This window comes from Pleurodeles waltl, chromosome 11 (genome assembly GCF_031143425.1).
Source record: "Pleurodeles waltl isolate 20211129_DDA chromosome 11, aPleWal1.hap1.20221129, whole genome shotgun sequence".
Taxonomy (NCBI): domain Eukaryota; kingdom Metazoa; phylum Chordata; class Amphibia; order Caudata; family Salamandridae; genus Pleurodeles; species Pleurodeles waltl.
The window spans coordinates 176,484,570-176,511,676 of NC_090450.1; the positions used below are offsets into that span (position 1 = coordinate 176,484,570).

Below are 27,107 nucleotides of genomic sequence, written 5' to 3' on the forward strand. Positions count from 1 at the left end.
GTACTTGTGCATGCCCTGCAGTGTGTCATACTCGCATATTAGATACATCAGCATTGTGAAAAGTGTCTTCACCCCGACTGAGATAAAAGAGTGGTGGCTCTGGGGATAACCCAGTAGTAGTCAAATTAACACATAACAAAATCACCTCTGTGGGTGAGTCACTTTGCTTACTCGGCTGTCCTTTTACCCCATCACACAGCGCCCACCAGCTTCCTTTATTAGTCACTGGATCATTCATTTTGGTCCTGGAGTAAAGAACTCACAGCGACTTTGTAATGACCATGTCGTTGATGCTGTACAGGAAATAACATGTTATTACTGTTTTTCATCAGTGACCAGCACTGCAGATGTTAGAGTGGCGGTGCTACATCAGTGGAAACTGGGGGAGATGGCCAGAGCAGGGCTGGTTTCTTTTGGGGCCATGGCAATTACAAATTGTCATTCAGGTGGAAATGTAGGATTTGGTTCAGGGAGGAAGTTTCCAGGGCAATCATGGGTTACCTTGCTCCATTTGTGACAATGGAGTATTTCACCCCTGGTGTTGGCTTTCTTCTGTACCATAACTGAAGTGCCAAGTACACCATTTTAGCATTTTGATCCCCTGGTTAGCAAGGTCCAAGGCTCATCCTCATTCACACACAACTAAATACTAAACATCACAATTACAAATGTACACAATGAAACCCAAACTGCTCCAACCCAACTGAAATATAGATCTGTTTAGCAAAGTCTTTCAGTGGTATTGTATTGCTTATGGAGTTCCCAGTGTAAAACATCTTTCTTTTTGTATTTTCCAGAGAGTATGCAATCTAGTCCCTTCACTGTTACTTTTATCAGAGAGTTCACAATGTAAAACCTCTCATATTTTTTATGCCAACATTTCAATAACTAAAGCTCCTTCCTACTACAGTTGTCATATGGTTACAGCCTGTACATGACACTGGGTCTGCATACACTTTGTGAGTAAAGGAACTACTTCATAGGTGAACTAACACAAAAGCTGCCCAATCAAATGTCTGTAAAGGAGATCAACAAAGAGGAGGAGTTAAACCTCTTTCTATAACCTGTTTCATTTAAAGTATCCTAAAGCTCCATTTGAGGGTTTATCAGAAATTAAAGGATTCCAGAAAAAGGAGTAGCTAAGGATAATGGTCAGATTTTCTAGCACTTGGAGCCATGGTTGAGTCACTTTTTTGGCTCAGCCACAGTGCAAAATATTAGTAGGTAAGAAAACAGCAACACATCTATTAACGTGAACAATAACACAAGGTAGCCTACCTTGCTGCCTTGCAATACGTTGCAACAGGGAGGCATTATATGGGTGATGAGTCAGTTTTCCTTTTTATCCACCAATATATTTTGACGTAAATCTAGATTTGCTAAATTTGGTAAATCTGGGTTTGCACCAAAGTGCTGCATCTACTGGAGCCTGGTATAATGAGAGAAATCTGCATTCAGCAGCACACCTACAAAGAGGAACAAGTCTTTAAGGATTATTTTTGTGCCGGAAGGAAGACTTTCCTGTGCAAAAACAATCCTGACCACAATCCAGGTTTACCCTTGCACCATCAAGCAAGGATGCCTGTGTTGGCACTAGAATACCACAAGTGTGCCAACACTTAATTAGTATTACTAATATTGTGCATTCTTCTCTCCCCCGGTCACGCAACGCTGTGCTGCATGATAATTAGCAAATCATAGGCAATGTTTGTTTAGGAAAGGCAGCTTTTGGAATTGTGAAATTTCATGCTATAGTATAATTTTGTTGCAGATGTACATAGAGCTGTTGTAGACCTCATGCTTCTTGGATAACAAAACATGTTGTCCAAAGGTACAGGCCTTGATGGCTATGGACCAATGCGTAAATTGAATTGTACAGTGAAGGGGTAATTCGTGAAAAATAAAAGGAAGAGAATGATGTGAATAAATATTCCAGAACCTGGGATGAAACAGACAGCAAAGTGAAGAATACATCTAAGAGCAGGAGTAAGATAAAGAATAATTTTAGAAAATTAGTCTTGGAATAACTGGACAATTTTTCTGAAGTCAGTAAGTGCAAGAAAAGGCCTCATCATTTTTCGAAAGAGCATTTTAATGAAAACATTATGTAGAAATGTTAAGAATATATTTCTTAACACTCAACATAGAGTCAAGTGCATAACCCAGACATTTCACCATGGGGACTATTAAGGAAATTAGCAACAACTCATTTTGCATAAGTGTTAGAGGCATGGAGGAATTAACATGAAGAAATTGTTTAAGTTAAACTTCAAAATGTGAAGGCCCGTCAAATTCATTATAGCACAGAGGCAGTCCCACAGAATAATGGGCATCTGCCATGTATGACCTATAGATTGAACGAGGTATAGCTTGGGAACTCTAGTCTATTACTTAATATCCCAGTATATCTGTATACATGTTAAATATCTTGAGAGATATTAGGAAGGTCTTTTGATGTAGCATTTTAATCCTTCACAGAAACCACTTCTCTCCGAGGTAGATTGATCTTTTAATCCACTATGTAGTGTGGTAGAACCTTTAACAAAATTTAAATACAAACCTAATTAATTTACACACCATGACCTATGTGGCCACAGAAGAAAACTCCAATTGGAAATAAAAAGTATGGGTTTCATGAGAATGGACAATCACATAGGGTCAATCCTATTTCCCTCACACTACATTAAAATTGTTCTCTCCCTTATGGGATGAAACCACAACTCTCCTACCAGAAGTGCTGTAGGTTTTTCATCCTTCACAGGAATCAATGCTCTCTGAGGTGGATGGATCTTTTGACCCAGTAAGTAGTGTGGTAGAACCTTTAACAAAATCTCAATATAAACCTAATTACTTTAAACACCATGACCAATGTGGCCATGAAAGACAATTCCAATCTGAAATAAAATATAAGGGTTTTTTATTATAAGCACAGGCTAAAAGTCATGTAAACAATGTGTGAAACCAAATTATAGAGATACATACTCAACAAGGGCTGTCCAAGGGAACAAAATAAGTTAAAGCGGAGCAACATTAGTAAAACTAAGCATTCAAGAATAATAATAATTATCATAAGCAAGAAGATCTGAGCCACAGAAAGGAATCTTTGCTCACAGTTAACAATCATTAGTCATTTCAATTTAACAGAGTCAAAAATCTTTAGCTGGGCACAGGGCAACCCTACAACTGACCTAAGTAGGGAAATACAAGTGTGGGAAGAAACACATGCAGACAAAAGACAAAAGACCAAAAGGACAAAAATAGTTTGGAAAAAGATAATATCTGAATGTAGGTAACTCCTTTTGGTAAAACATAGGTAAAAAGGTAAAGCATGAACATATCAGAAGCTCTATCAAGAGAATTCTGAAGGGAAAATAAAAGATTTGCTAAATCTAAAAGGGCATTTCAAGGCAATGGCAGAGAGGGAGATACCTCCCCATGAGATACAGCATTCAGGAAATCTTCATCAGCAAAGCACAGGATCAGCCAAGCATCAGGAACCTTGACAAAAAAGGAAATGCCCCAAGTTTGAATGTCCATCAGTATTTTAGAATTTTCAAAGCATTCTGATTCACCAATAGTATCCGTTCATGCCACGTTGAAGGGGCATCATCCAATAGTAATTGATCACACAACTCCAAATTGAAACACACTCTTGCCTTCCCAAGCTTTCCTTGAGAACATCTTCCATCTGTGAGACTGCAAGTTTGAAACAATTGTATCCGATGTCAATCCATATTTCATAATGTTCTTCTGTCAAGGGCACTATGCTACATTCTCTCTATGCTTAAACAATAGAGCCTATTACTAATTTACTAGGCTTCTCATGGGAACATAACCTTGAAGAAAGTTCATGTTAGAAAATGAATCAGCATTTCTAGGTTTAACACAAATTACAACTCTAAACCCAAGGGAATTGTAGCAATGCATTTAATTAATAAATTATAATAAAACACATGTGACATGCAAACTTAGTTGTTCGACCTTAGTAATACTTCATTAAATTGGGTAGTGCACTTCATTTTAAATAGACAGCTTTGTTAATGTATTTCATTAAGTATAACAGAGATGCATTTCTTCTCATTTTTCCACAGATTTTAAACTCATTAATCATTAGAAATTCAGTATTGTTTCAATATGCTCTGTAAATCTGGAGTCCAAATTACATTACAACGTCAGTTTTATCCCTCTAACGTGAAATTTAATTCAAATACCACCTAAGTCAAACTCTGAAATACAAGCAATTGCACATTTATGTTGGATGTCAGTGCAGCATCTACATTTAACTGCTCTTAAATTATCAAACATAAGCTGTCACATTTTAATTATCTTTTCGACAGGTGGGGCTCTACAAAATCTTTAATCTACATCACCTTTGAGGGAAAGAGATGCAATGTATTCGAAGATTAATAGCACAATCTGTCTAAACAGACTTCCCCATAGTTAAATGATTGTATGCCACTTCAAGACAGAGTCATGTTTAGGGAAAAGTGATTCAGTACTAGGGACAGGATAGAAGAAAAAACATGGCCCCAGTCTTCTCTCATTGGAGGAGCTTCTCAGCACTGGAAGGCGGTGTTGGGGTAATATTTTGAGTGTGCAGTGTTACTTAAGATAACAAGTACAATAACACATTTCTAAAGGAACTAGTCCACTTAACATATATGATATACAAGTCTGTAAGTGACTCACCCATCCTTCAGAACAGTAAAAAAGGCTGAGCGTCTGAAGCCACCAGGAAGTGCCCCAGGATTATAAAGAAACCTGCACTGCTAAGCTATCAGAACACTGCCACACTGGCTAGAAATTCGGACACCTCATACCAGGTAACAGGTAAGGACGTCAATCGGGCCTCTGAAATGGGGGAAGGAAGTGACATGCATGAAGCAAGGAAGGAAACTCAAAATAAGAAAGGTGATGGACAGAAAGCCAGTAGTGAGCTAAGCAAGAACGCTACAACAAACAAAAGTTGTCAACAGCCGGATGCTAGTTCTGACTTTCCTAATGAGAATCTGGAACTAAGGCGATTGCTCTACATTCCATGCCTGCCTTAACCAGGAAGTGAGTGTTTCTACAGTTCCATGTGGATGTGTCTCAGCTGCCAAGAGCAAGTACTCCATAATCTCCAGCTTTTGTTGATAACTCAATAGTTTGCATTTCGTAGCCATGTTTTGTTGAGCACAAGTCTCTTCTTTTATATTCTTCTAACCAAAATGCTGACAAGAGCCAAGGTTAAGGCATGGGAACTCCCTAGCAAATGGGGTGATAGGTGACACCAGTCAAACCACCTAGATTAAGTAGATATTCTCATCCAGCATGCATGGCACCATTTTAGAAGTGGAAAGTGGGAAATTTGTCAAAATAAATGGGATAATATATTTTTCCCATTGACCAGAATCGGGTCTATTGTCATGCTTGGGACTTGCAAGTGTGCTGCTGCAGGATCAGATATCAGAAATGGAAATATACGTTATTTATTTTTCCTTACATGTCAGGAACATGGAAAAAAAGCTATTGCAGGCAGAGAGAATATGACCAAAATGTCATGCATGCATGGAGTGCATACTCCGAGTCACACAAGACCAGTCACTGTCTGCAGAAGCCCACTGAGAAATCAGGTTTTTGCATGCAGGAATCCGGAGGCAGAAGACTATCCTTGAAATCAGTAGTCTCCAGCCTGAATCTGGAGGGTTGGCATGTATGATTCAGGTACGAGGTAAATCAATCTATGATGCATTGAGAGGCTGAACAGAAGTGGATGATGCCCATTCATTAAAACTAGCTGAAACATAAAAAAGGAAATGCAGTGAGATCTCCCCCACCGCTTCATCCACCTCTTTCAGGGTAACTGATTTGAGCTAAAAATCAGATTTACAGAAATAATGGATGGAGGAGGTTACCCAGGCATAGACACAAAGTTATGGAATAAAGGTTGTAAAAATCACCTAGAAATCATGTTTTCCTTTTTTTAATTTGACCAAGATACTAGCTCCCTTGTTAGAACAGGCTTGAAGGATAGCTTGGCAAACAAAATATTGGTGATTGGAACTACAGCAACCACTGAATTAGTTGGTGTCAACAAAGATGCTGGCATTGCAGCTTCCAAATACACAGCATGCTGAAGAATTCCCAAACTTTCCACGTTTCAGAAGTAAAATTTGTTCCAGACAACAATGGTTCTGGAAGTTTTGTTGAATGAAATGGTGAAAAATGTGTATTTTTTGCAGAAAAATGTGTGCAGATTAAATAATTTTTTCGCAATTTACAAAACGCTAATCTGAGCAAGTGGATTAAGTAATAATGGCATTATTACTTAGTTGTTCCAGTTAGGTCTCAATAATTGAAACCTGCGGTCCACCCTTTATGTAACCCTTGGAACAACAGCACATAGGAGGCAGGCTTAAGTTAGAAGAAATGTGTAAAGCATTTATCAGTAGCAAAACAGCTAAAAAGTAGAAGATACAATGTAATAAAAAACACTAATATACAAAAATAGAGAAAATGTTAATAAACAAATGTGACAAACATCAGATGCAGGGAGCTGGAAATATGATTTTTCAAAGTTTTAGATGTTTCTAGCTCCAAAAAGGGCAAAGCACCCAACTGCGGGTGTCTGGTCGCACTAGGCTGGATCAAAGTCAAAAGTTAATCCCGACTGCAATTTTAGCACGTGTCGGATACTTAGGGGGGTCATTACGACCCTGGTGGTCTATTGACTGCTGGGGTCATTTGGAGGTCTGACTACCACCAAAGCAGTGGTCCAACCGCTTTGGCGGCTGTCTGAACAACAGCCTAGGTTCCATGAGCTTTTTGGCACCACTTGACAGTTAGGACTCAAATTCCCAGAAGCCACTAGCAGGGCCCAAAGCAAATCCAGTTAAAACTGTTCGGCTGAGCCCAGCAGAGGTGTGGGCTCCTTGCAGCTTTTGTATTCCTAACTGCTGAACAGGAGGCCTGCCAACTAGCCCTTGGAGTCCATTCTTCTTTCCTGGGTACAACTGGGGAGCAGGTCCACCCACTCCTTGGCTTTTCTCTCCACAGGACAAACAGCAGATGAAGTCCATTTTTGTGTCTCCCACAGGTTCAGAGGTGTTCTTAAGAAGATACCCAGGGATGCTACTTTTATGGCTGGCACTAGATTTAGTGTGGGAAAGACTCCCTGACCAATAGGAAAAAGGTCCTTAGGGGATACCCTACCCACTTTAGCATCAATCCATGCAGAGTGGCCCTATGCAATCGTAGTGTACTGCTCTTCCAAAATCCCAGATGGTAGAACCTTTCTTCCTCTGGGCAGCACTCTGGGCGCAACCCTGAAGTATTTCTAGGAAAATGAGAAACTCCCCCTACAAACTATTTCTGAAATAGGTTTTCCCCAAGCTGGGATTAGTGCCACTCTGGCTACTTTGACAATGGCAAGCCTAGGTGTGAGTTTCATCTGTCTGCTTGTTCACTTTCCTGGTAGCCATTCACACCTCCCCACAGGAGTCCATCAGGCTACCAGATGGTAGTTGAGGGATCACTTATGAAAAGGCTACTAGAGGCTTTAAGCAATAAGATGACAAATTTCTAAAAATGGCATTTTCAAAATACTGATTTAAACTTGACCATTACTTTGGATTTCAAATTACTATAAATTTCAATCCTTGAACCATGGATCTAGTAACTGAAGTTATGCATCATAAGAGTTTATAGTGTAACCCAATGATTTTCTTTTTAAATTATTTTTTTTTAAGTCAGATTTCCATCAAATCATAGCAAACAAGTCCAAGCACATCATATGGAAGTACTGATATTGGAGGTTGGTTAGGAAATCGGGAGGAATGAAATTCAAAAGAAAACATCCAAAGCCCCCTATACCCAAAGTGCAAAATCATCAACGTTCCCATCTAAACTTGGTCCATATTCTCTCAAAATTCCTGAGCAAGCGAAAGTCCCTCACTAGAGCTAGCGCTTGTTCCATATCGTAGATATGCTGTATCATTGCCCACCACTCAACAGGCCGGGGGGTTCTACAGAGACCTAGCTTCTGACTGTGCAGATCCCAGCAGATTATTAGAGAGAGCAAGCGTCGTAGCCAGTGTCAAACTCAGTTCTATATCCTAACATCACATCTGCTGGAGTAAACTGTTTATCATATCCAAGGGCAGTAGAGGCTAGTGTGTTCACCCCTTCCCAGAACTCTGTGAGAGAAGAGCATACATGGAACATATGTAGAATGTCTGCTCCTACAGTACTGCATTTGGGGCAGGTAGTTTTGTCAGAGCTGTACCTTGCCCCCACTTGACTATATTATCCGGTATATGATAGAGCACACATATAGTACGAAATTGCTGCAGTCTCAAATTCACAGAGTGTACCGCCCCCTCCTGAGTTTCAAAGCTCTGAATATCTCCAGGAGAGTTGCCTCACCAGAGAGAACCATACTCCATTTAAAGTAGTCCTGACGGGGTGTGGCCAAGATGCCGTCCGCGACGGGGGCCTGAAACGCAGGCTCCGTCTCGGGCCCACAAATTAATCCTTTTCGGCGCCCTCAGAGGAATTTTGAAATACAGGAGCGGAACGCCGGAGCCCCCCGAAGGCTAGTAGGGGTATGGAGAGTAATCGCGGCGAAGCAAGTGTGTCCCAGCGGTCCTGAGGATCGTGGGAGGCCTGGTGGTCGACCGGAGCCGGGGCCTTGTGTAGCGGGAGTGTCCGGAAACCAGAACCAGATGACCGGAGGCACCTGGTGGAGTCGACATCGGCAGTCCGCACCGGAGTACTGTGAGCGGATGATTGGGGCCGGTAGGGGGGCCACTGCAAGCCGAGCGACCCGACCCTCTTCCCTCCCTACTTTCTCCTCCCCCATGGACACTGATGGCGCTTAGGGTGGAGTGGGGCCTGCGAGAGTGGGCCAGCGGAATCCCACTGTGATCCAGTGGGCGGTGGAGGGTTGCCGGGGCGTGGCCAGCGTGCCGCCGTTGGTCTTCGGATCTTGGGAGACTTTACCGCTTTCCGGACCAGCACAGCGGAGCCTGTAGGGGGCGCCGGTGGTGTGAATCCCGGCGATTTCTTGTGTCTGCCTGCGAGGACGTGAGCAGGCGCTGACAAGGCACAGTGTTTTGGCGACGGGAGCCTCTGGGGGGGGGCTGATACAATCGAGTGGGACGTTTTTTCCTCCCCACCTACCCCCTTCTCCTGGAGGAGATGAGACAACAGCGGGCAAAGCCCATCTCATGTCCCCCTCCACCGGACGGGCACTAGGACACGGGAGATCTTCTCCTATGCCCCCCCCCCCATTCTTTACTGGAGAGAGGAGACTGCGGGGAACACGCAATTGAAAGCAGGAGCCCGGTGTGGAGAAACTGAGCTGCCGAGGCAGGTTAATCAAGAACTGGGCGCTGGCCCACACAGAAGCTGAAATAGGAGTTTTGCCCTCCAAAGTAAGATACTGCCCCCCCCTCTACCCTCATAATACAATTTACCTCAATGAGTGGGCAATCTGTCAAGACGGTCAGCTTTCACACTGGTAGCTGCTGCTACCGAGAGAGAAGGGGAGAAGGGGGGAAAAAAGTAAAGAGAAGGGACTGAAAAGAACAACGGTGTGGTAGTCGGGATATGAGCCCCCCTTATATCCGCAGGAACTCTTGATGAGGCGAAGCAGAGGAGACTGCACGGAGTGATCCCAAACTGGACGTGGGGGTAGCTCCACAGAAGTAGTCCCTACACGAAATATACATTGACTCACCGGCCCAAGTCGCAGAGAAGTGATACTGAATGGGCGGCATGGCGGGCAAGTCCAAGTCCAAGTCAGCAAAGGCCCAGGAGCGGCCGGCACCAGTGGAAACACCAGGTGAGCAGCAAACAATGCCCAGCCTACAATCCCTAGGAAACACGCTGCAAGCCCACTCGACTCAATTCGAGAAAATCCTACAGGCGGTTATGGACACCAAATCCTCCCTAGAAAATAGAATCGACACAGTGTCCCAAGACCTCAACCTACTAAGGGTGGACCATCGCAATCTGTTGGAAAGAGTTGGAACAGTAGAGGATACAATGAGCGTGCTGAATCCATTAGTAGCAGAAAACCAGAAACAAATCCAACGCTTGGATGCCGAGGTGAAGGTCCTATGGCGCCGTGCTGAGGAAGCAGAAGGCAGGTCCCGACGTAACAACGTTCGCCTTTTGGGGTTTCCCGAAAGATCGGAGGGGCAAAACTCTGAACTATTCCTGGAGCAGTGGCTGATCAAGGAGGTATTGAACGGGGCTCCATCAAAGTTTTTCTCAGTGGAAAGGACACACAGAGTCTGTGGGAGACAACCGGCCCCAGGGCAACAGCCTAGACCGTTGATAGCAAGATTTCTAAATTACAGGGACAGGGACGCCATACTGCAACACTTCCGTAGAAAGGCCCTATACAACACGAGGGCTCCTCCATCAGGGCCTATCCGGACTTTACCCAAGAGGTACAGAGACAGCGCAATTCCTATATGAGAATCAAACAACGACTCCGTGAGCACAACATTAAATATGCCCTGATGTTCCCTGCTAAACTGAGAGTCATTTCGGAAGACCGAACACACGTCTTCACTTCCCCTGAGGATGCGTGGACATGGCTGCACGCCAAAGGTTTGGCACAACTTCATGAGGGACTGAGAGAGGATGAAGCATGGCTCACTTCAACGACATGGAGGAGACCCAGGAAGCGCTAAAAGGCCCAACCTACCGAAAAACAAGCTGCTGCGGAGAGAGCAAAGGTGCTGAAGGAAGCGACATTACACACACAGAACCCCTTTGGAGCACTACGGACTGATCTAAAGGATCATACGGACTCGAACTCAGCTAATTCCGACTCAACGATACTGGAGGCACTTAGGGGCCCGAAGCTCACACACAGATCCGCGGATGCATTGTGAAGATTAGAGGAGCAGATGGCGGTACTATATCACTCCTCAAAGAATTCCGGGGCGGGATGGTGGTAAGCTGGTTCCGTGGAATTGGCCAGAACAGACGGACATTGCCGTTATACATAAGTATTAGCTGGATAGCCCTATCCGTTTATATACTAGTAATTTACAATATTGATATCATGGTGATGGTGAGGCCTGCATTCCGGGGGCTCCGACATGTGTAATCTATTTGTTTCAAGGGTGTGGGCCCCTCATAAGAGCCGCCTCCAAATGTCAATATGACTCCCCAGAAGGTATCCATATGGATACAGTTTTTCACTGCTGGAAGTGTGTTGAAGATTTTGCTATTACAGATAACGGTTAGAACAATGCAAGTTCAGCAGAGTTGTTGGGGTTTGGGTGGGGGGAGGGTGGGAATCTTCTTATGCTTGTTTAATAGGTCTCACTAAACTACAAGATATTTTGCTACAGCTGATAGTCTATATTGAGCAGCAGGAAAGGTGCGGAACAACCAGGGGCAAAATTGTAACTCAGGTCATAACATATACACAAATTCTTTACAACAAAACATGGTGCAGACTGCAACCCACGCTATGCATGAATACAACATAATCACGTGGAACGTATGGGGAATGACGGCGCAGGGCAAGAGACACCGTATTCATGCTCGCCTCAAACGTCAGGGGGTACATATTGCCATCCTACAAGAGACACATCTGTTGAAGACCGATCTGAAAGCATTAAGGGCGCGCTGGGGCGGGCAGATTATGGGCACATCATACTCGGCCTATGCCAGGGGGGTACTGGTGTGGATAGCACAAGGGGTACCGTATGTCCAACATGCACATAGAATAGATCAGGGAGGTAATAGAAGGGAAACTAGATGGTAGACAGCTCATGATAATAGGGATTTACGCCCCAAATATCGCGCTGTCTGAATTTCTGCGCACACTAACACCAGCATTGCTAGTTAATCCTGAAGCACCAGCTGTGTGGGGAGGGGACTTCAATAGTATACCAGATATGGTACTCGATCGATCAATCCCACCCCCGAAAGGGCTGCCACAGGGGAGCGGCAATGGTCCGCTACTGACATGGGTGGAAGCCATGAGATTATATGATATCTGGCGTATAGGACATCCAGCGCAAAGTAAATACTAATTCTACTCAGCACCCCACAAGGTATACTTCAGGATAGACATTATATGGGGGACCCCTGATATGTGCTCCCTAGTCAAGGACATTCGATATCTGGCCAAAATGCTGTCTGATCATTCTCCGCTAAAGATGACTACGGTGGGGGAGGAGACGCTCTGCGATGTCCACTTGGCGCTTGCAGGTGGAAGCCCTCCAAGACCAGGCTTTTAGGGAAGAGTTGAATACAACAATAAGACAGTACTGGAAAATAAATAGGGATTCCACAGACACAAGAGCGATGGAATGGGATGCCCATAAGGTCATTGTCCGGGGTTGTTGTCTGTCGGCTAACTGGGGAGTGAGGCGCTCCCTTCATGTTGAGGTCGCTAAATTGGAGAAGGAGGTGAGAAATCTGGAAGTCGCAGTGGCACAAAATGGGTCATCATATACAGAGCTAAGAGACATGCGAACAAAATATGATGAGGCAGATTTAAGGCTCCGCCGTCATGATTACAACTACCACTTGATGCGATTACAAACAGAGGGAGATAGGTAGGGGAGATTGCTGGCATGGCTCCTACGGGAGGACCGCCAACAAGCTCCCATAGGATCCATATGCCTGACTGATGGAAGTATGGCCACCAGTCAGGAAGCAATCAACAAAGCATTCAAGGACTACTACACAGGCTTATACAGGGGACAGACAATGTGCACTACCCAACAATTGGGGTCTTTTCTCAGAGGGGCACCCCTAGCAAAACTGTCACAATCAGATAGAGAAACATTAGAAGCTCCTATAAACATGGAAGAGCCAGAGGCGGCCGTAACGCAAATGTCAGTAAACAAAGCAGCAGGAATAGATGGCTTACCAATAGAATACTACACCACTTACTCAAAACACCTGAAATCACACCTACTGGCGGTGTTCGAAGAGGCGTGCCTCCCGCCTACGCAAAGAGAAGCACTGATAGTGGTCCTTCCCAAACAGGGGCGTGACCCTACAGATGTTAAATCCTATAGACCGCTCTCGCTTCTAAATCTAGATTGCAAAATTCTAGGCAAAGTACTGGCAAGTAGGTTGGCTCCCATAATACATACCTTAATACACGAAGACCAGAATGGCTTTATCCCAAAACGCAACACTTTTTTAAATATTCGCAGGCTACTAAACATAATGGGGGACACTCCGGCGGGGGCATATGATAATGTGGCGATGTCACTAGACATCGAGAAAGCATTTGACACACTAGGGTGGGACTACTTGTTTACAACTATGCAAAATATGGGATTTGGTCCTAGCTACACACGCTGGGTGCAGACATTGTATGCCGAACCCAGGGCCAGAGTGAAAACAGGAGGCATTGTGTCTGAAAGTTTCCCAATTGGTAGGGGTACTAGGCAGGGGTGTCCGCTGCCTCCCTTACTATTCGCCATAGTGATGGAACCATTGGCGACCAGATTACGGGCGATGGGGGAGCAATGGGGAGTGCTCAGAACTGGAATTCACCATATTGTTTCATTGTATGCAGATGACGCATTGATGGGGATACGAAGTGGTGCCTTTAGTGATATCCCTGTTGGAGGAGTATGGGAAAATATCGGTATTGGTGGTGAACTCGGTTAAGTCCTGTGTGTTCCCACTGATTAATTGGCCTACGGAGAATAGAGAAACTGCTCCGGCGGGACGCCTGAAGTGGTGCTTTGATACATTCAAATACCTAGGAGTTCATATTTACCATAATCCTGGAGACTTAAGGGACGGCAATCTGGGGCATGCACTGAAATCTATGAGGGGGTCCCTACGCTTTTGGTGCTCACTACCACTATCGCCGTTAGGCAGAGTGGCGGTGGCGAACATGTTATTACTTCCCCCACTTCTCTACTTTTTTGCAGTATCAAAAAGCTTTTTTCATGAATTGAACACAGTACTGTTGGGACTCATATGGGGGGGGCACCCTGCATCGCCCGTTGAATGAGGGTGGTCTGGGCGCCCCACATGGATCAGATAACAGTAGAATGACGTGCCGCTGATTACATGCCTGTCGAGTGCCATAGCGAATGGGGCCTCCGGTAACCCATTAATGTTAGCTGCTCATGCATGCTGGACACAGTATATACAAAAGGACCGTACGGGTTTCCCATACTCTCCCCTTATCCCCCTGGGACAAATCCTGAGGAAGGGTAGTGTGTCTGGAATGTACTCTACCGCTATTTGGGCAGAAGCGGGGATATTAACGGTAGGCGACTGCTTTGAGGAAGGAGTACTAATGTCATTTGAATCTATAAATGATCTCAAGGCAGTGGGTCCAGGGCAATTTATGGCATACAATTCTATACGTTGCCTAATCAAGAAGGCATGGTCGTCAGGCAACCGGGAGCCAAATATTTCCCCAGCATTTCATCACATGTTGTTATATGGCACTTAAGCTAAAGTCATAACAAATTTATATAAAATTTTAAACAGATTTCCTGAAACTGGGTTAGAGAATGTAAGGAATCGGTGGAACGCTGTTCTACCGAATCAGTTATCACCCGAGGAGTGGTCACAAGCCCTACAGCATACCGAAAGGTGTCTAGAAACCCCCAGTTCAGATACACCCAATTCAGTTATACACACCAGACGTACCTCTCACCTGCTCGGCTGAGGCGCATGTTCCCTGGCTCTGACCCTCTCTGCCCCCGCTGTGGCTCCCCGTCTGCCCACTTCTACCACATGGTTTGGGAGTGTGGTCCTCTTGAGGTGGAGTGGTGGAGGATAGTGACTGATGTCTCAGAGATAACGGACCATTTATTTTTGCTGGACCCCGGTTCTTGCCTATTGGGAGTTAGGACAAGGGGTAAAAAGCACAGGCATATACATAAGTTTGCAGACCTAGCATTCATAATGTACAAAAGATTGATTGCAATAAACTGGAAAGCCTCTAAGGCACCAGATTTGAAAACATGGCAGGCCTTGACGCTGCGCTGGACATGGACAGAACATCATGTACTACGCAAATTGTCAGACAAAGGTCAGACGCACACTGGTTGTGATGCTTGGGAGACATTTGTCACTAAATTGGAAGTCAAAAACGATGAGCGCCCACCAAGAAACCTGACATTATCATAGGGCCGTAGGAGGGAGACGTTCCATACGTGAGGTAGCCATACAGAATACACCCAGTGTAAACGCACAAGTAGACTGAAACTAACTCAGGTATCAACAAGGGACAAAATACAGGGTTAGTGAGGAAAAGTCATTGAGAGCGAAATATAATGCGAGTGCGTACATTTTTATAACTGGCCTCAGTGAGGAAAGGAACAGATCACGTGGGGTCCACAAGGAAGAAACAAATACACGATTGGAGTATACATCACAGCAGGGACCAATACATGTCACACTCCGCCACACACTAAATGTAGAAAATAGATAATGAACTCCGCCAACCCGCTGTTCACATTTTCATTTATAACTCATGACTCAGTTGTGCATTAAAAAAGATGACTCCTGTGCAATACATTTAGACCTAAGTTGTTGTTGATGTAATATGTTATCATGGATAAATTAGATCCTATCACTATAATTGTAGACTTAATTGACCATGTCTATGCAAAAATAATAAAAAGATGTTTAAAAAAAAAAAAGTAGTCCGGACATCATGCTGAGTAGGTGGTATAGCACCGGAAAAGGCATGACGTATGCATCCCTTGCACAAATGAAAGCAAGCGAATTTTAAAAGGCAAGCCCACAAACCAATGTAAGTGACTGATATGACATGGGCATGGTTGGAGTTCCAAAGAGAGATTACAGATTGGGACAGAGCGCTTTGCACTCGCCCAGAAAAAGGAAGAATGGGAGAGGCTATACGCGGCCTGTAGGTCAGCAAAAGACCGAAAGCCGATTAAATCAAAAAGGTGACCCACCATTGATATACATTGCCTTGCCCACACATTGCTCAAGGGATCATGTAAGATCCCAGAGATACCCGATTGTCCCAGATTGGCGTTTTCTGACAAACTAATTTCAGAGAGAATTTAGTGCTGATTTCCCTCCAGATGGATACAGTGTCTCTCCCAAACTTGAATCTCACACTTTTGAAGTAATTTGGGTATGTACTTCGAAACAGAAAAAGGTAATGCTCGGAACCAAGTGCCAGGCTGTATCCTAAAACCAATGCATTCAAATCTATCAGGATAAGCAGGCTACTCGGGCGACCAGAAAAAGCAGCCCAAAGTTATAGCCTAAAATCTGGAAGCTGGAAGCCCCCCTGTCTGTGTGGAAACTTCATACAATTTCTGGACTACCTTGCCAGTTTGTAGCTCCAGATAAAGCTACTTATGACGCTGTCTAGTTTCTTAAAAAACATATTTGGCACTGTTAGAAGAATTTCCCTGAAGAGGTAGAGACATTTTTGGAGAATGCTCTTTTTTACAATGTTACACCGTCCAATAATGCTGAAATGGAGCTTATTCTAAGCCTGTAGTTTGTAAGTAACAGCCTGAAGTAGGGTATCAAAATGTAGTCTAAGAATCTTATTAATCCAGGGGGTTAAATGAATCCCCAGATAGCTTGCTGTGTATACTAGGCCGGAAGTGTGAGTAGCCAGTGTATGATTTGACAGCACATGGGTTCTTGTAACATTTAATTTGTATTCCGAGAATGACCCAAATTTCTCAGCCTCTATAATGATGCAGTCCATTGCTCGAGAGGGATTAGTTGTATGTATGGCTACATCATCAGCATAAGCACTGACTTTCAGCTCGTATCCTTCTGATATCATAGGCTCAATTCCTCTGTAGGGCCAGCAGGAAAGGCTCCAGATAGAGTGAGAAGAACAACAGGGAAAGTGGGCAGCCCTACCAAGTACCTTGCTGTATCTTGAAGGAAGTCGAGGCTATCCCTGCATCAAATATGAGTAGGAGGAGCCAGCATCCATTTTTATTTCCGACGCATTTGGTAGTTAACCCGGGCTATTTTAAATTAATGGCAGACTCTCTCAACGAGTTTTCTGAAATACACATGGATAGTGCTTCTCCTTCAGTAGTTTAGGACAAAATGAAGGCTTCTGTTCAGGGAATTACAGCACAGTTCATCTTTAAACAAAATAGTGTCAAACAAGAACAGGACAAGCTGCTCACCCAGGCAATTCAGCCAATGGAAGTAACACACATGGCTGCGATAAGCTCTGGATGTCCAGGTGTACAAGCAATGCAGGTGCAGCTTAATAATAGTAGATCTCAGTTGGTGGGAAGTCTTAAGGAGAAGGTGACGGACAGTTATAATAAAAACAAGATCCTTCAGTATGAATATAGAGACCAGTTTGGACAAGTCTTGGCTCATCAGATTTCAGATAGGAAAGTTATCCATAGGATTAAGCGCATCATCAGGACTGGTGGAGCAATCTGCACCTCACTCCAAACTATCATCGGGCAGTTTGCTCTATTAGATCAAGAGCTGTATAGCCTATCCTCAACTTCACAGACAGCAAAGCTTACAGCTTACCTGCAGGATAGCAGTATGCCAAAACTGGGTGGCGAGCGGGCCTCAGCTCTGCAGACAGACATCTCCATGGGGGAAGTAGAAGCAGCGCTCAAAGATCTGCCCCATGGAAAGGCAGTAGGGGAGGACTCCATCCCGCTTGAGTTCTACGTTCCATTGAAAGACATTATAATACCCCCTCTTTTAAGTGTTATACAGTTCATTGATGTGTCTGGGAATGCCCTAGATTCTTGGCATATGACGAGAATAATGTTTTTTGCCAAAAAGGGTAAACCACCGGAAGATATGGGATCTTACCGGCCCATTTCTCTTATTAATTTTGATGCCAAGGTGTATGCTAAAATATTGGCTAATTGGCTAGATCCAATGCTACCCTATTTAGTTTCCAAACAGCAACATGGCTTCATCCCAGGAAGAGATACCCCGAGCCATGTCAGCAAGGCAATTGTGCCCTTCGATATTGCAGAGAAAACAGGCTGTCAGCTACTAAAGATTTTGCTAGATGCCAAAAAGGCTTTTGACCAAGTAGCTTAGGACTGCTTACGGGAATCCATGGGGGCTTTTGGGGTAGCCAAAGCGTTTATTAAGTGGGTATGATCACTTTATAAATTTCCTGTTGCTAAGATAATATATCCAGTGATTTTCCATTGGAGAGCCAGCCTTGCTGCAGTTAAAAAGGACTTTTGAGAGTTCCAACTGCCCCACCATGTAAAACTTATGTACACTTGTTCTACTTTTTGAATATCATGCTTGCTGCCCTACAGGAATTTAGGGCCTACCTTTTGGGTGGCCTGTTGGTATTAAGAATAAAGGTTTAGACCTGGCAAAAGGTTTAGTTTGCTACGTCAAATTTTTAGTTTTAAAACTGCAGGAGCAGGCCCGAAGACAGTCTTTGTCTTGTTACTTTACCAGTGCCACAATAGGTACTACAGTCCACTACTGGCATTTAAAATACCAGCCAAGGGTACACAGCACACCATATATTAGGGACTTTTAGACAAGATAAATATGCCAATTAGTGATTAGCCAGTTCTACATATTTTTAGGGGTTGTAGGACATACACTTTGTGCTAGATGGCAGTGTCCCAACGTTCACAGTCCATAAACCACCAATAAAATGTAGCAAAAATTGGGGGAATGACCACACATGAGGGCACTTTCTAAGAACGCTTAAGTTTGAACCTTCTTTACTAATTTTGCAATATCAGGGTACGAGCAGAAATAACTGTATTTGACATCAATGGAACTTTGCTTTCTGATCCTGAAAAAAGTGTTACTTTACATTAGGTTCAGTGTTTTTTATGGTCACCCGCTAATGAAATTCGTTTTGGGAGGAAGGAAGGATTGCTGTAAACACTTCTGACTTTTGTTAATGTGACAAATGTATTTTTCTATGAAGTTGTAATTTACAACTTTGGGCCTGATTTACATTTGGGTGGGAATGGAATCTATGTTAAATTCTGGAGGAGCTGCTACATCCAGAAGAGAACCCACTAGCAGAATTACCCCCAACATGGGGACAGTATGGTGGAGGAATTGCACAGATGGATAATCCTATTATTCAGCACTTCACCCACAAATTCGAGGCTTCCACTCATTGTCTCTCAATTCTCAATGAAGCCTTTAATGGATACACTTGCACTAGACAAAATGCAGGTAAAGAGTATCAGAGAATAAACAACTAGTCAAAAAGTGTTGCCGCACCAGGAGCAAGAAAGTTTGATCTTGAAATGAAATCTATACTATTTCAAATTCAGTGATTAGCAGAAGTTAAAAGCTGGGCTAAAGCAGGTCTGTCATATGTTATTGTTTCAAAATCATTGCAGTGTTATCAGACGAATGTCCACAGTGGAGGCTAGAAATGCTAAGGAAAATAGTAGAATTTGTTGTGAAAATATTAAGAATTACAATAGGGAAAGATTGCATATTAGGTGAAAACTCAAAGTACAAAAATGTGGAATCCTAAACAAACAAACAAAAGTTAGAACTAGGCAAATAAAAATAATTTGGAGACAGCTTAGTGCAAACAATATTTTAATTGCACGGCAAAGATGGTTCTTTAATGGAGGAAAAAAGAAGGAAAAAAACAAGTGAGTGGTTGTCTCCTTCAGACATGTTTCAATCAAAATAACATCAAGAATCAATTCATAATTGACAATTGACAATGGAATTGATCAACCACTATTCAATATCACCCAACTAAGTTTATGTAAGACAAGAAATAAGGAGTTAGTGTGTAGCCTAGAACAGATTGCTGCATACCCGAATTATGACGATTGATATTGAGCTGCATTTGAAGAGGAAATTCTTCCAGGCTTTGAGCACGTAGAAAAACAGCAATTACTGATAGAAATTATTATTACACAAGCTTGCCAAATCCACAAGACTGTAAGAAAACGCCTGATAAATGCCCTTGATTATGATGGTCCTGAGGAACATGGTCGTGTGATGATTCCCTTTCAAGACACCTTATCATGGGCATTAAAGGCACTTCACCAACCCACGTGAGCCCTACTATTGATTGGCACTCGATGAGACAAACATCACAAAGTGGTAAGCGGTCCAAAATAAAGTATCTACCAGCTGCCAGGCTTGTTGAAGACAGCTAGTTCAACGGGAAGAAACACTAGGGAATGAAGGTAGAGTAGCCAGAGCCAATATAAGCGATGTCCTCTGATATTGCTAGTTGTGAGTAATGCATGTTGAGTCTATATTCCCGAATGTCTAAGCTATAATGCCTAAATAGATAAGCCATATAACTACAGAGTCTTGAAGTCTGTTTTGATGTGGATTGAAAGTTCTGGATTGTGGAAAGGATCTGCAAGATGAACTATTATGTAAAGAGTTTACTAAACAGGACAACCAGGTTTGCCTCACAGTATGGGCACTTCTAATTCATGTCAGTGGTGGCTGGTGAACTTTGAAAGTGATGGGGCTCAATTAACTACTACAAAACACATCCACCAGGTGAGTTAAATGAATGAATGAGTCCAACGATTCTAGGAGACATGAGGAATACCTACACTCATGAAAATGTTGAAAAAACAAGGTTGACATGGTACTTAGGCTCATATTTATACTTTTTTAGCGCCGCATTTGTGCCGCTTTTTGACACAAAAACGGCGCAAACTTGCAAAATTCCCATTGTATTTTGCAAGTTTGTGCCATTTTTGCATCAAAAAGCGGCGCAAATGCGGCGCTAAAAAAGTATAAATATGGGCTTTAGTGTTGCACAATTTCCCACCCATTTGCTAAAAACGTAAAAGTTCACAAGAAACACTAGTGACATATTCCAGTGCTATCACGGTATGACACCCTCCCAAAACCACTTCAAAAATGTTGTGGCAGAGCGGTGGATTTTCAGCGCAAATTCCCGAAAAACTGGCAACATTTTCACATTGCCTTATATTTTAAAATTGTATACAGCACCATTCTTCAAGTTTGCATTTTGTGTCCTTTCGTTTTGCCACCATGCCTCTTCCAAGTATTGTCTTGGATTGAGAAACTATTGTCAAGAATGCCCCATATATGTCTAGGACTGGACACTCTTATGAACAGATACGCAGATGGACACTGGTGGCCAGGGCCACCATAAACTCATCTGCCCCACCGCCTGCTGGCAGCTACACCCTCACACACATACAAAAAGACACACACAAACAGGTACAAGCTGACTCACATATTCATACACACCCACTAACATGCACGCATTCATACTTAACGAACACAGACATGCATTCACTACTTTCAGCCACTCTCTCCATCGCCCTTCTTATGTACCTCCTCAGCAGCAAGGTGATCCTATCTTGGTGACCTTATGATGGGTCCCTCTGAGCTCACTGCAAGTGAGAGGGCAGGGATGGGGGCATTGGTGTAAAGCCTCATGGTGCAAGGCCTACAAAGAGCTAACACAACTGAGTGCTACATGGAGTAGGCTAGGTCTGGAAGGACCTGGCCAGGGTTGACAGGCTGGGGTGCAGGTAAGACCCGACAGGTGGTGCCAGAGGAAGCATTAATTACTGAGAGAAGAGTCGCACGTTGGCAGCAATGGCTGTGTCACAATTGTTCCCTCTCAGATCCCACCTCTTCCTCTATTTCGTTGACACTATAAAGTCTGTGTCAATGAGAGAAGAGCATGAGCTTCTCTGTTTTTTCACTTTTTTTGTGAAATGCATTTAAGCTATGCATACTTGTGGTGTCTCTTTATTTCATTTTGTACATTAATCCTGCTGGGTTTACATTTTTGTTGAGCTTCTGGCTCCTCTGTTAATCGAGTGTTTGAACTTTTCATAAACATTGATAAATATATTGAGAAATAGTTATGTACTGTTATCTTTAGAAAACTAAAGAAAGTGTCTTCGTTCATTCAGCCATCAATGGATACATGTATGGGAACCTCCCCGGACTGACCATGAATTCCGGAACGACAGTAAAATGGCATCTATTTGGTATGGGAAATGAAGTTGACATCCATTCAGCCTATTTCCTTGGGCAAACCCTAATAGACAGAAGTCATCGTGTGGACACCATCCACCTCTTTCCTGCTACACTCGAAGAAGCGGTTATGAAAGCAACAACTCCTGGAAAATGGCTGCTCAGCTGCCAAGTCAATGATCATATGGAAGGTATGAGACCAACTCTTAATCATGAAATAATATAAATAAATGCATTTAAATATAAGCTCAGCTTAGTCTTTTGGTAAGTTGCCAATGCAACAAAATACACAACAACTCGTACAATCAAGAAAAGGCACCGCCATCATTCGTGCAAACGTAGTGCTGAAATATTCTTATGAAAGAGAAAAAGTACTGTTTGGCAAGGTACAGAATCGTAAATTCAGAGGTGAGTCTTTTTCTTTACTCGTTTGAGATGTTTTAACAGTACATGTCACTTTTTCACTAGTTATGTCTCATAGCATAAAAATAATTACTAGATGGTCGACTGCTGGGTAGTATTCTGTTTGGCTGGCCTTCTCCGTGAAGTGATGGAGGTTTTCATTCAGGATACATGGCGCCAGCTGTGTTTTGTGCTGGTCATTTTCCAACTTGTGGTATTAGCAGGTGTGGTCATTTGGTAAGGCAACGCGTGTCCACGGGACTTGCCTGATTGAATGAGAAAAGAACTCAAAACTCACCTATTCAAACAACTCCTGAGCCCTTATGCCCACGCTGACTTCATCTCTCATTCTCTGAGTCGATGAGTTTGTTGTATTTCCATGACCTGTTAAAAAGGATGCATGAAACCAGTGGCCGTCGGAGGGGAGTATGTGGGTTTTTGTCGTACCTTGTATGTTATATTTTTCTTTCTATGAAGATGCATGTTGTTTGGTTAAAAGGGTGTGTCAGAAATGTACGTCCATATTTGAAGTAGTAGTAGAAACATTTGGTGATTTGATGTGTCCTGAAAAGCCAAAAGGTGAAGATGAATGATAAAGAATAGGCTTCTGATATATTTTACGATAGATTCAGATATACGGAAGGATCGGAAAGTGAACTGTCAAGTGTGGGAATATAGTCATTTAGCTAAGCTGATTCTTGATTCTGCTGGCCTTTTGCAATAGGGTACATAACTCTCAAAGAGGTAAGGGAGATGGCTATGACGGAGTTTAAGGGGAGATGCATTATTACTACATTTGTAGATGATTGTTTGAAATATCTTTTTGATCTTGGATGTGAAAGAGTCCATTGACTTTGCCAAGTTTGTTTATTGTTACAGTTTTGTGTGAGGTGGTACAGATTTTGCAGTTCCTATTAGCTTTCGGACATCTCAGTTGTTGGATGTATGTCTTTCATAATTCTTTTGATTGGATGTGTCGTTCTTTTCTCTGATTGATGGTAGTCTCAGCCTGTCTTGTACATTATTCATTGGTGTTTTGGATTACTCTAAATTGAACGAACTCTATTATTCTGTCTTGTCTCTGATATATCCTTTTCAGTGTTTATACTTTCTGGTCAAACCATTTGGCAATCATTCATTTCATAGTTTATTTCGGGAAAAGCCCATAAAACTTAGCATAAATACAACACACAGTGAATAAAATTGTCAAAGTTAGTCATAATGCTAGAATGCAGTAAGCAAATATAAAAATATACAATCAGGTTGCATTTGCAAATCATACAACACGTAGGATGCTAAAGTGAGAGTCCTGACACTTTCCTTACCCTTCTGACTTCCTGGAGGTAGCAGCCAAGACCTGATGCTATATTAGTGCTGGAGTATGTTCTTAGATTCCGATAGGCTTCTCTATGATGCTTAGTGCCTAGGGAGATGCACAAAAGTCTGAGCCATAGCCATCTAAGTCTTGGATAGGCGAGTCAAAAGAAAAGTAGATGTTCTACATCTTCAGTTTGTAATTGCATAACGGGCACTTGATTCTATTCAGTTGATTACAATCCCACTTGGTGGTAAATGACGTTAACCAACTGGGTGCCCACCCTGTTTTTAGTTAGCATTGTACTTGCTAAGGGCGGTGCATACACATCCGTATAGAGTTCAAATTTGGGAATAGGCTTAAAGGATAAAAACTCTTCTACCAGCCCTCCCACTCTAGCATTCAGGAAATACGAGTCATTTACCCATTCCCATTATTTCTCTTTTACTAATGACTTGGTGTTCCTACTAATTGAAAATGTGTTGGTCCAATATAGGCCCAAACCTATTGACCCCAGTTGTTGTTTAATATGCTTGAGCCAGGGGATTGAGCTACTTTTGTTATAGTCCATGACTTCAGCTAGGGCGAATCTCTATGTGGCCAGTTCAGGGTAGACCATAACCTGGTCCAGAAAAGCAGAGGCTTCAATCTCGCCAAATCCCCAATTCTTAATAGGTCAGTGTAAAAAAAGAAAGGGGAACGGAAAGGGTACTTTTTGAAGGTCAAACAGATATTTGGGTAAACTATTCTCTTTAGATATTAACCCATTCAGTTGCCCCATCTCCCACAATTCCCTGCAATACAAGGATGCAGATTGTACTTTGGCTCTATAAATTTCTATAACTGGTGAGGCTGATTTTGGGGTCCTCGGTTTATAGCGTTTTGTGAGAGAAGCAGTACTATGAAAAAGGGTGAGTTCTGCTTTCAATATGTGTGATTTGCTATTTATAGTTTTATCTATCCTTACTCCCAGATAGTTGAATTTATCTACCATTTGGTGCCTCTCTCCTTTCATACAAAACCCCACTCCCCAACTCCCCTTTTAAAACATTTGTGTGATTTCAAGACCATGGTCTTAGTTTTAGAGGAATTCACTTCCAACCCACAGATGTCACAATAATTAGAAATCCGTTAAAAAGATTCTGTAACCCAGAAGGAGTTTGGGAAATTAAAACAGTATCATCCGTGAATAATAAAGCTGGGACTAGTGGCCCCTTTATTTTGGGGCAATCATGTACACTAGTTAGTAGGAAGTCTACCACTTCATTAATATAAAGAGAGAACAATGTTGGAGCAAACAAGCACCTCTGGCGAACTCCTCGAGCTATTGGTATACAATGCGTGAATTCGCCCCAGCCCCCTATCTGACTCTGACAAAATTCCCTTCATGCATCTTGATGAGAACATCTAGTTATATTTATGATACAGCGCATCATGGCGGTATTAGAAACAATAGCGTCAAAATGTTTGATGCTAGTGGATCTAAGTGCAAGGAGGATTACAATGGGTATGTCCTTTTAATGCCTGCTTTAAGCAGGCATTATAAATGACACCAAAAATGGCGCAATGAAATCTTGTAGATTTCATTGCACCATTTTTGTGGGCCTCCTTACACCGGAAAGTGCCCTTTGCATACTTTATGCATGGCGCATGCATAATGTGGCGGGAAGGGTTACAAAGTGGCACAATGCATGAATTGTGCCACTTTGTAAATATGGTGCAGCGATTTTGCAAGCCTAACACCACTATAGCTTCAAAAAAATTAAGCTAATATGACACTAGGCCTTCTTACATTTGGGCCCTAGTACGGTAGAATCTACCTATTTTTTTCTAAAGTTAGCCGCATATAAGATTTAGGCAGAAAAACTTGGTTGATGGTACTGCTCTTGGAGCGTAACCCTACTTGAAGCGTGGACAGGACCTTACGAGCTTCTAAAAAATCTTGGAGATGATCTAAAATTTGGTGAAAGAAGACTTTCTGCAAATTGTCCGTTAGGCTGATAGTGCTCTGTCCTGCTTTTTAGGGGTGAGTGCAAAGCGCTCCGTCCCCTGCAGTAATCTCTCTTTTGGCTTCTAACCACGCCCATGTCATCTCAGTCACTTTCATTGGTTTGTGGGCTTGCCTTTTAAAATCCGCTCGCTTTCATTCATGAATGGCATGCATAGTCATGCCTCTTCCGGTGTTTAGGCCACCTACGCAGCACCGATAAACTACTGAAAACATACGAGGCTCCATGTTTTCAGCATGATTTCCGGACTACTTTATCCTTTTATTTTCCACGCAGTGCAGTCGAGCTGGGGTTTACATACCACGATCGCGCTCTGTTTTTCAGTTTTCAATTTCAGCGCAATCGCGTTGGATTTTATATTGAGCAATCACACTTCATTTTTTTCTTTTAATTTGTGTGGCAAGAAACGTCCGGTCAGGAGTTTACAGCGCTAATAGCTCTAACTCGAGCAAATGCGAGACCCGTTGCATTGCAAATGCTTGTTGTATATTGGTATTATTTCCGCACCAAGCCAAGAGGCGAGTATGGCATTACCTCTTAGGATTGAATTCAAGAGGGCATTTATTTGTGGAGCCCAGACCTCAGGTTATGACTGATAGAGATCGCCAGGGACCTTGCCTAGGACAGGGGCCTTGCAAGGGGGTAAATAATATATAGCCCTGTAGGTATCCTCGATTGAGGAAAAAAAGGTAATTTTCCGTGCCTGCTCTCACTTGTACCCTATGAGCTGCTTTTTGATTCATCTACATTAAGAGGGGCAGCATACATTTTTGTAAAATGTTCAACCCACTGCTGTGGCTGTACTGGACACTCAATAGGACTTGAGTTCAAAGAATCACCATGTGCAAAAACCTGCCAAAAGGATTTTAGATTTTTCTTTTTCGTGGCTTCTATAAGGGCTAGTCAGTTGGACTCTATGCACTCTTGCTTCCTATTATCTAGTAACACTTTATAATGTGCATGATATTACTTAATCTCAGCACGATTACCGTGCCTAATAGCCTTGATTAACTGTCCTTTGGCTTTACGGCACTCACTCGAGTACCATAAGAGGGAGTGATAAGATGACCTTTCTTTAGTGGCAACCATTTCCTTCATACAAAGTTGGTATAAAAACTAAGAACAGGTCATTGTGTGGCTTGCCCCGTGGGATCTTGCTATTAGGGTGGCTATAAAATGGTCCCAGAGTGCGGTTAAATGCAGCATGTATTTAACTTAGAGTATTGACACCGGGGCTAATCTTATCCCATTTGATTGCTTTTGTATTATTGGTAAGGGAAATAAGTACCTCAGAATGGGAAACTTGATTCATTTTTAAAGTTAGCAGATTGTCCCCAAAAGTCAATTTACGTGCATTGTAGTCGCTATCATTCCTAGAAATAATCTCAAAATCCAAGGCACAATACCACAAATTGATAGCTAGGCTTATATAACCTATGCAACTCTGG

At 42.8% G+C, this 27,107-nt stretch overlaps 1 protein-coding gene across 1 annotated transcript in view; it reads left to right on the forward strand.

Annotated features, from left to right (window-relative positions):
• Positions 1-27,107, forward strand: part of LOC138265562 (ceruloplasmin-like) — a 267,602-nt gene that overhangs the window by 76,339 nt on the left and 164,156 nt on the right. The window contains exon 5 of the mRNA XM_069213378.1: positions 21,870-22,124. Coding sequence (XP_069069479.1) covers positions 21,870-22,124 — 255 coding nt within the window. The remainder of the gene's footprint in view (positions 1-21,869; positions 22,125-27,107) is intronic.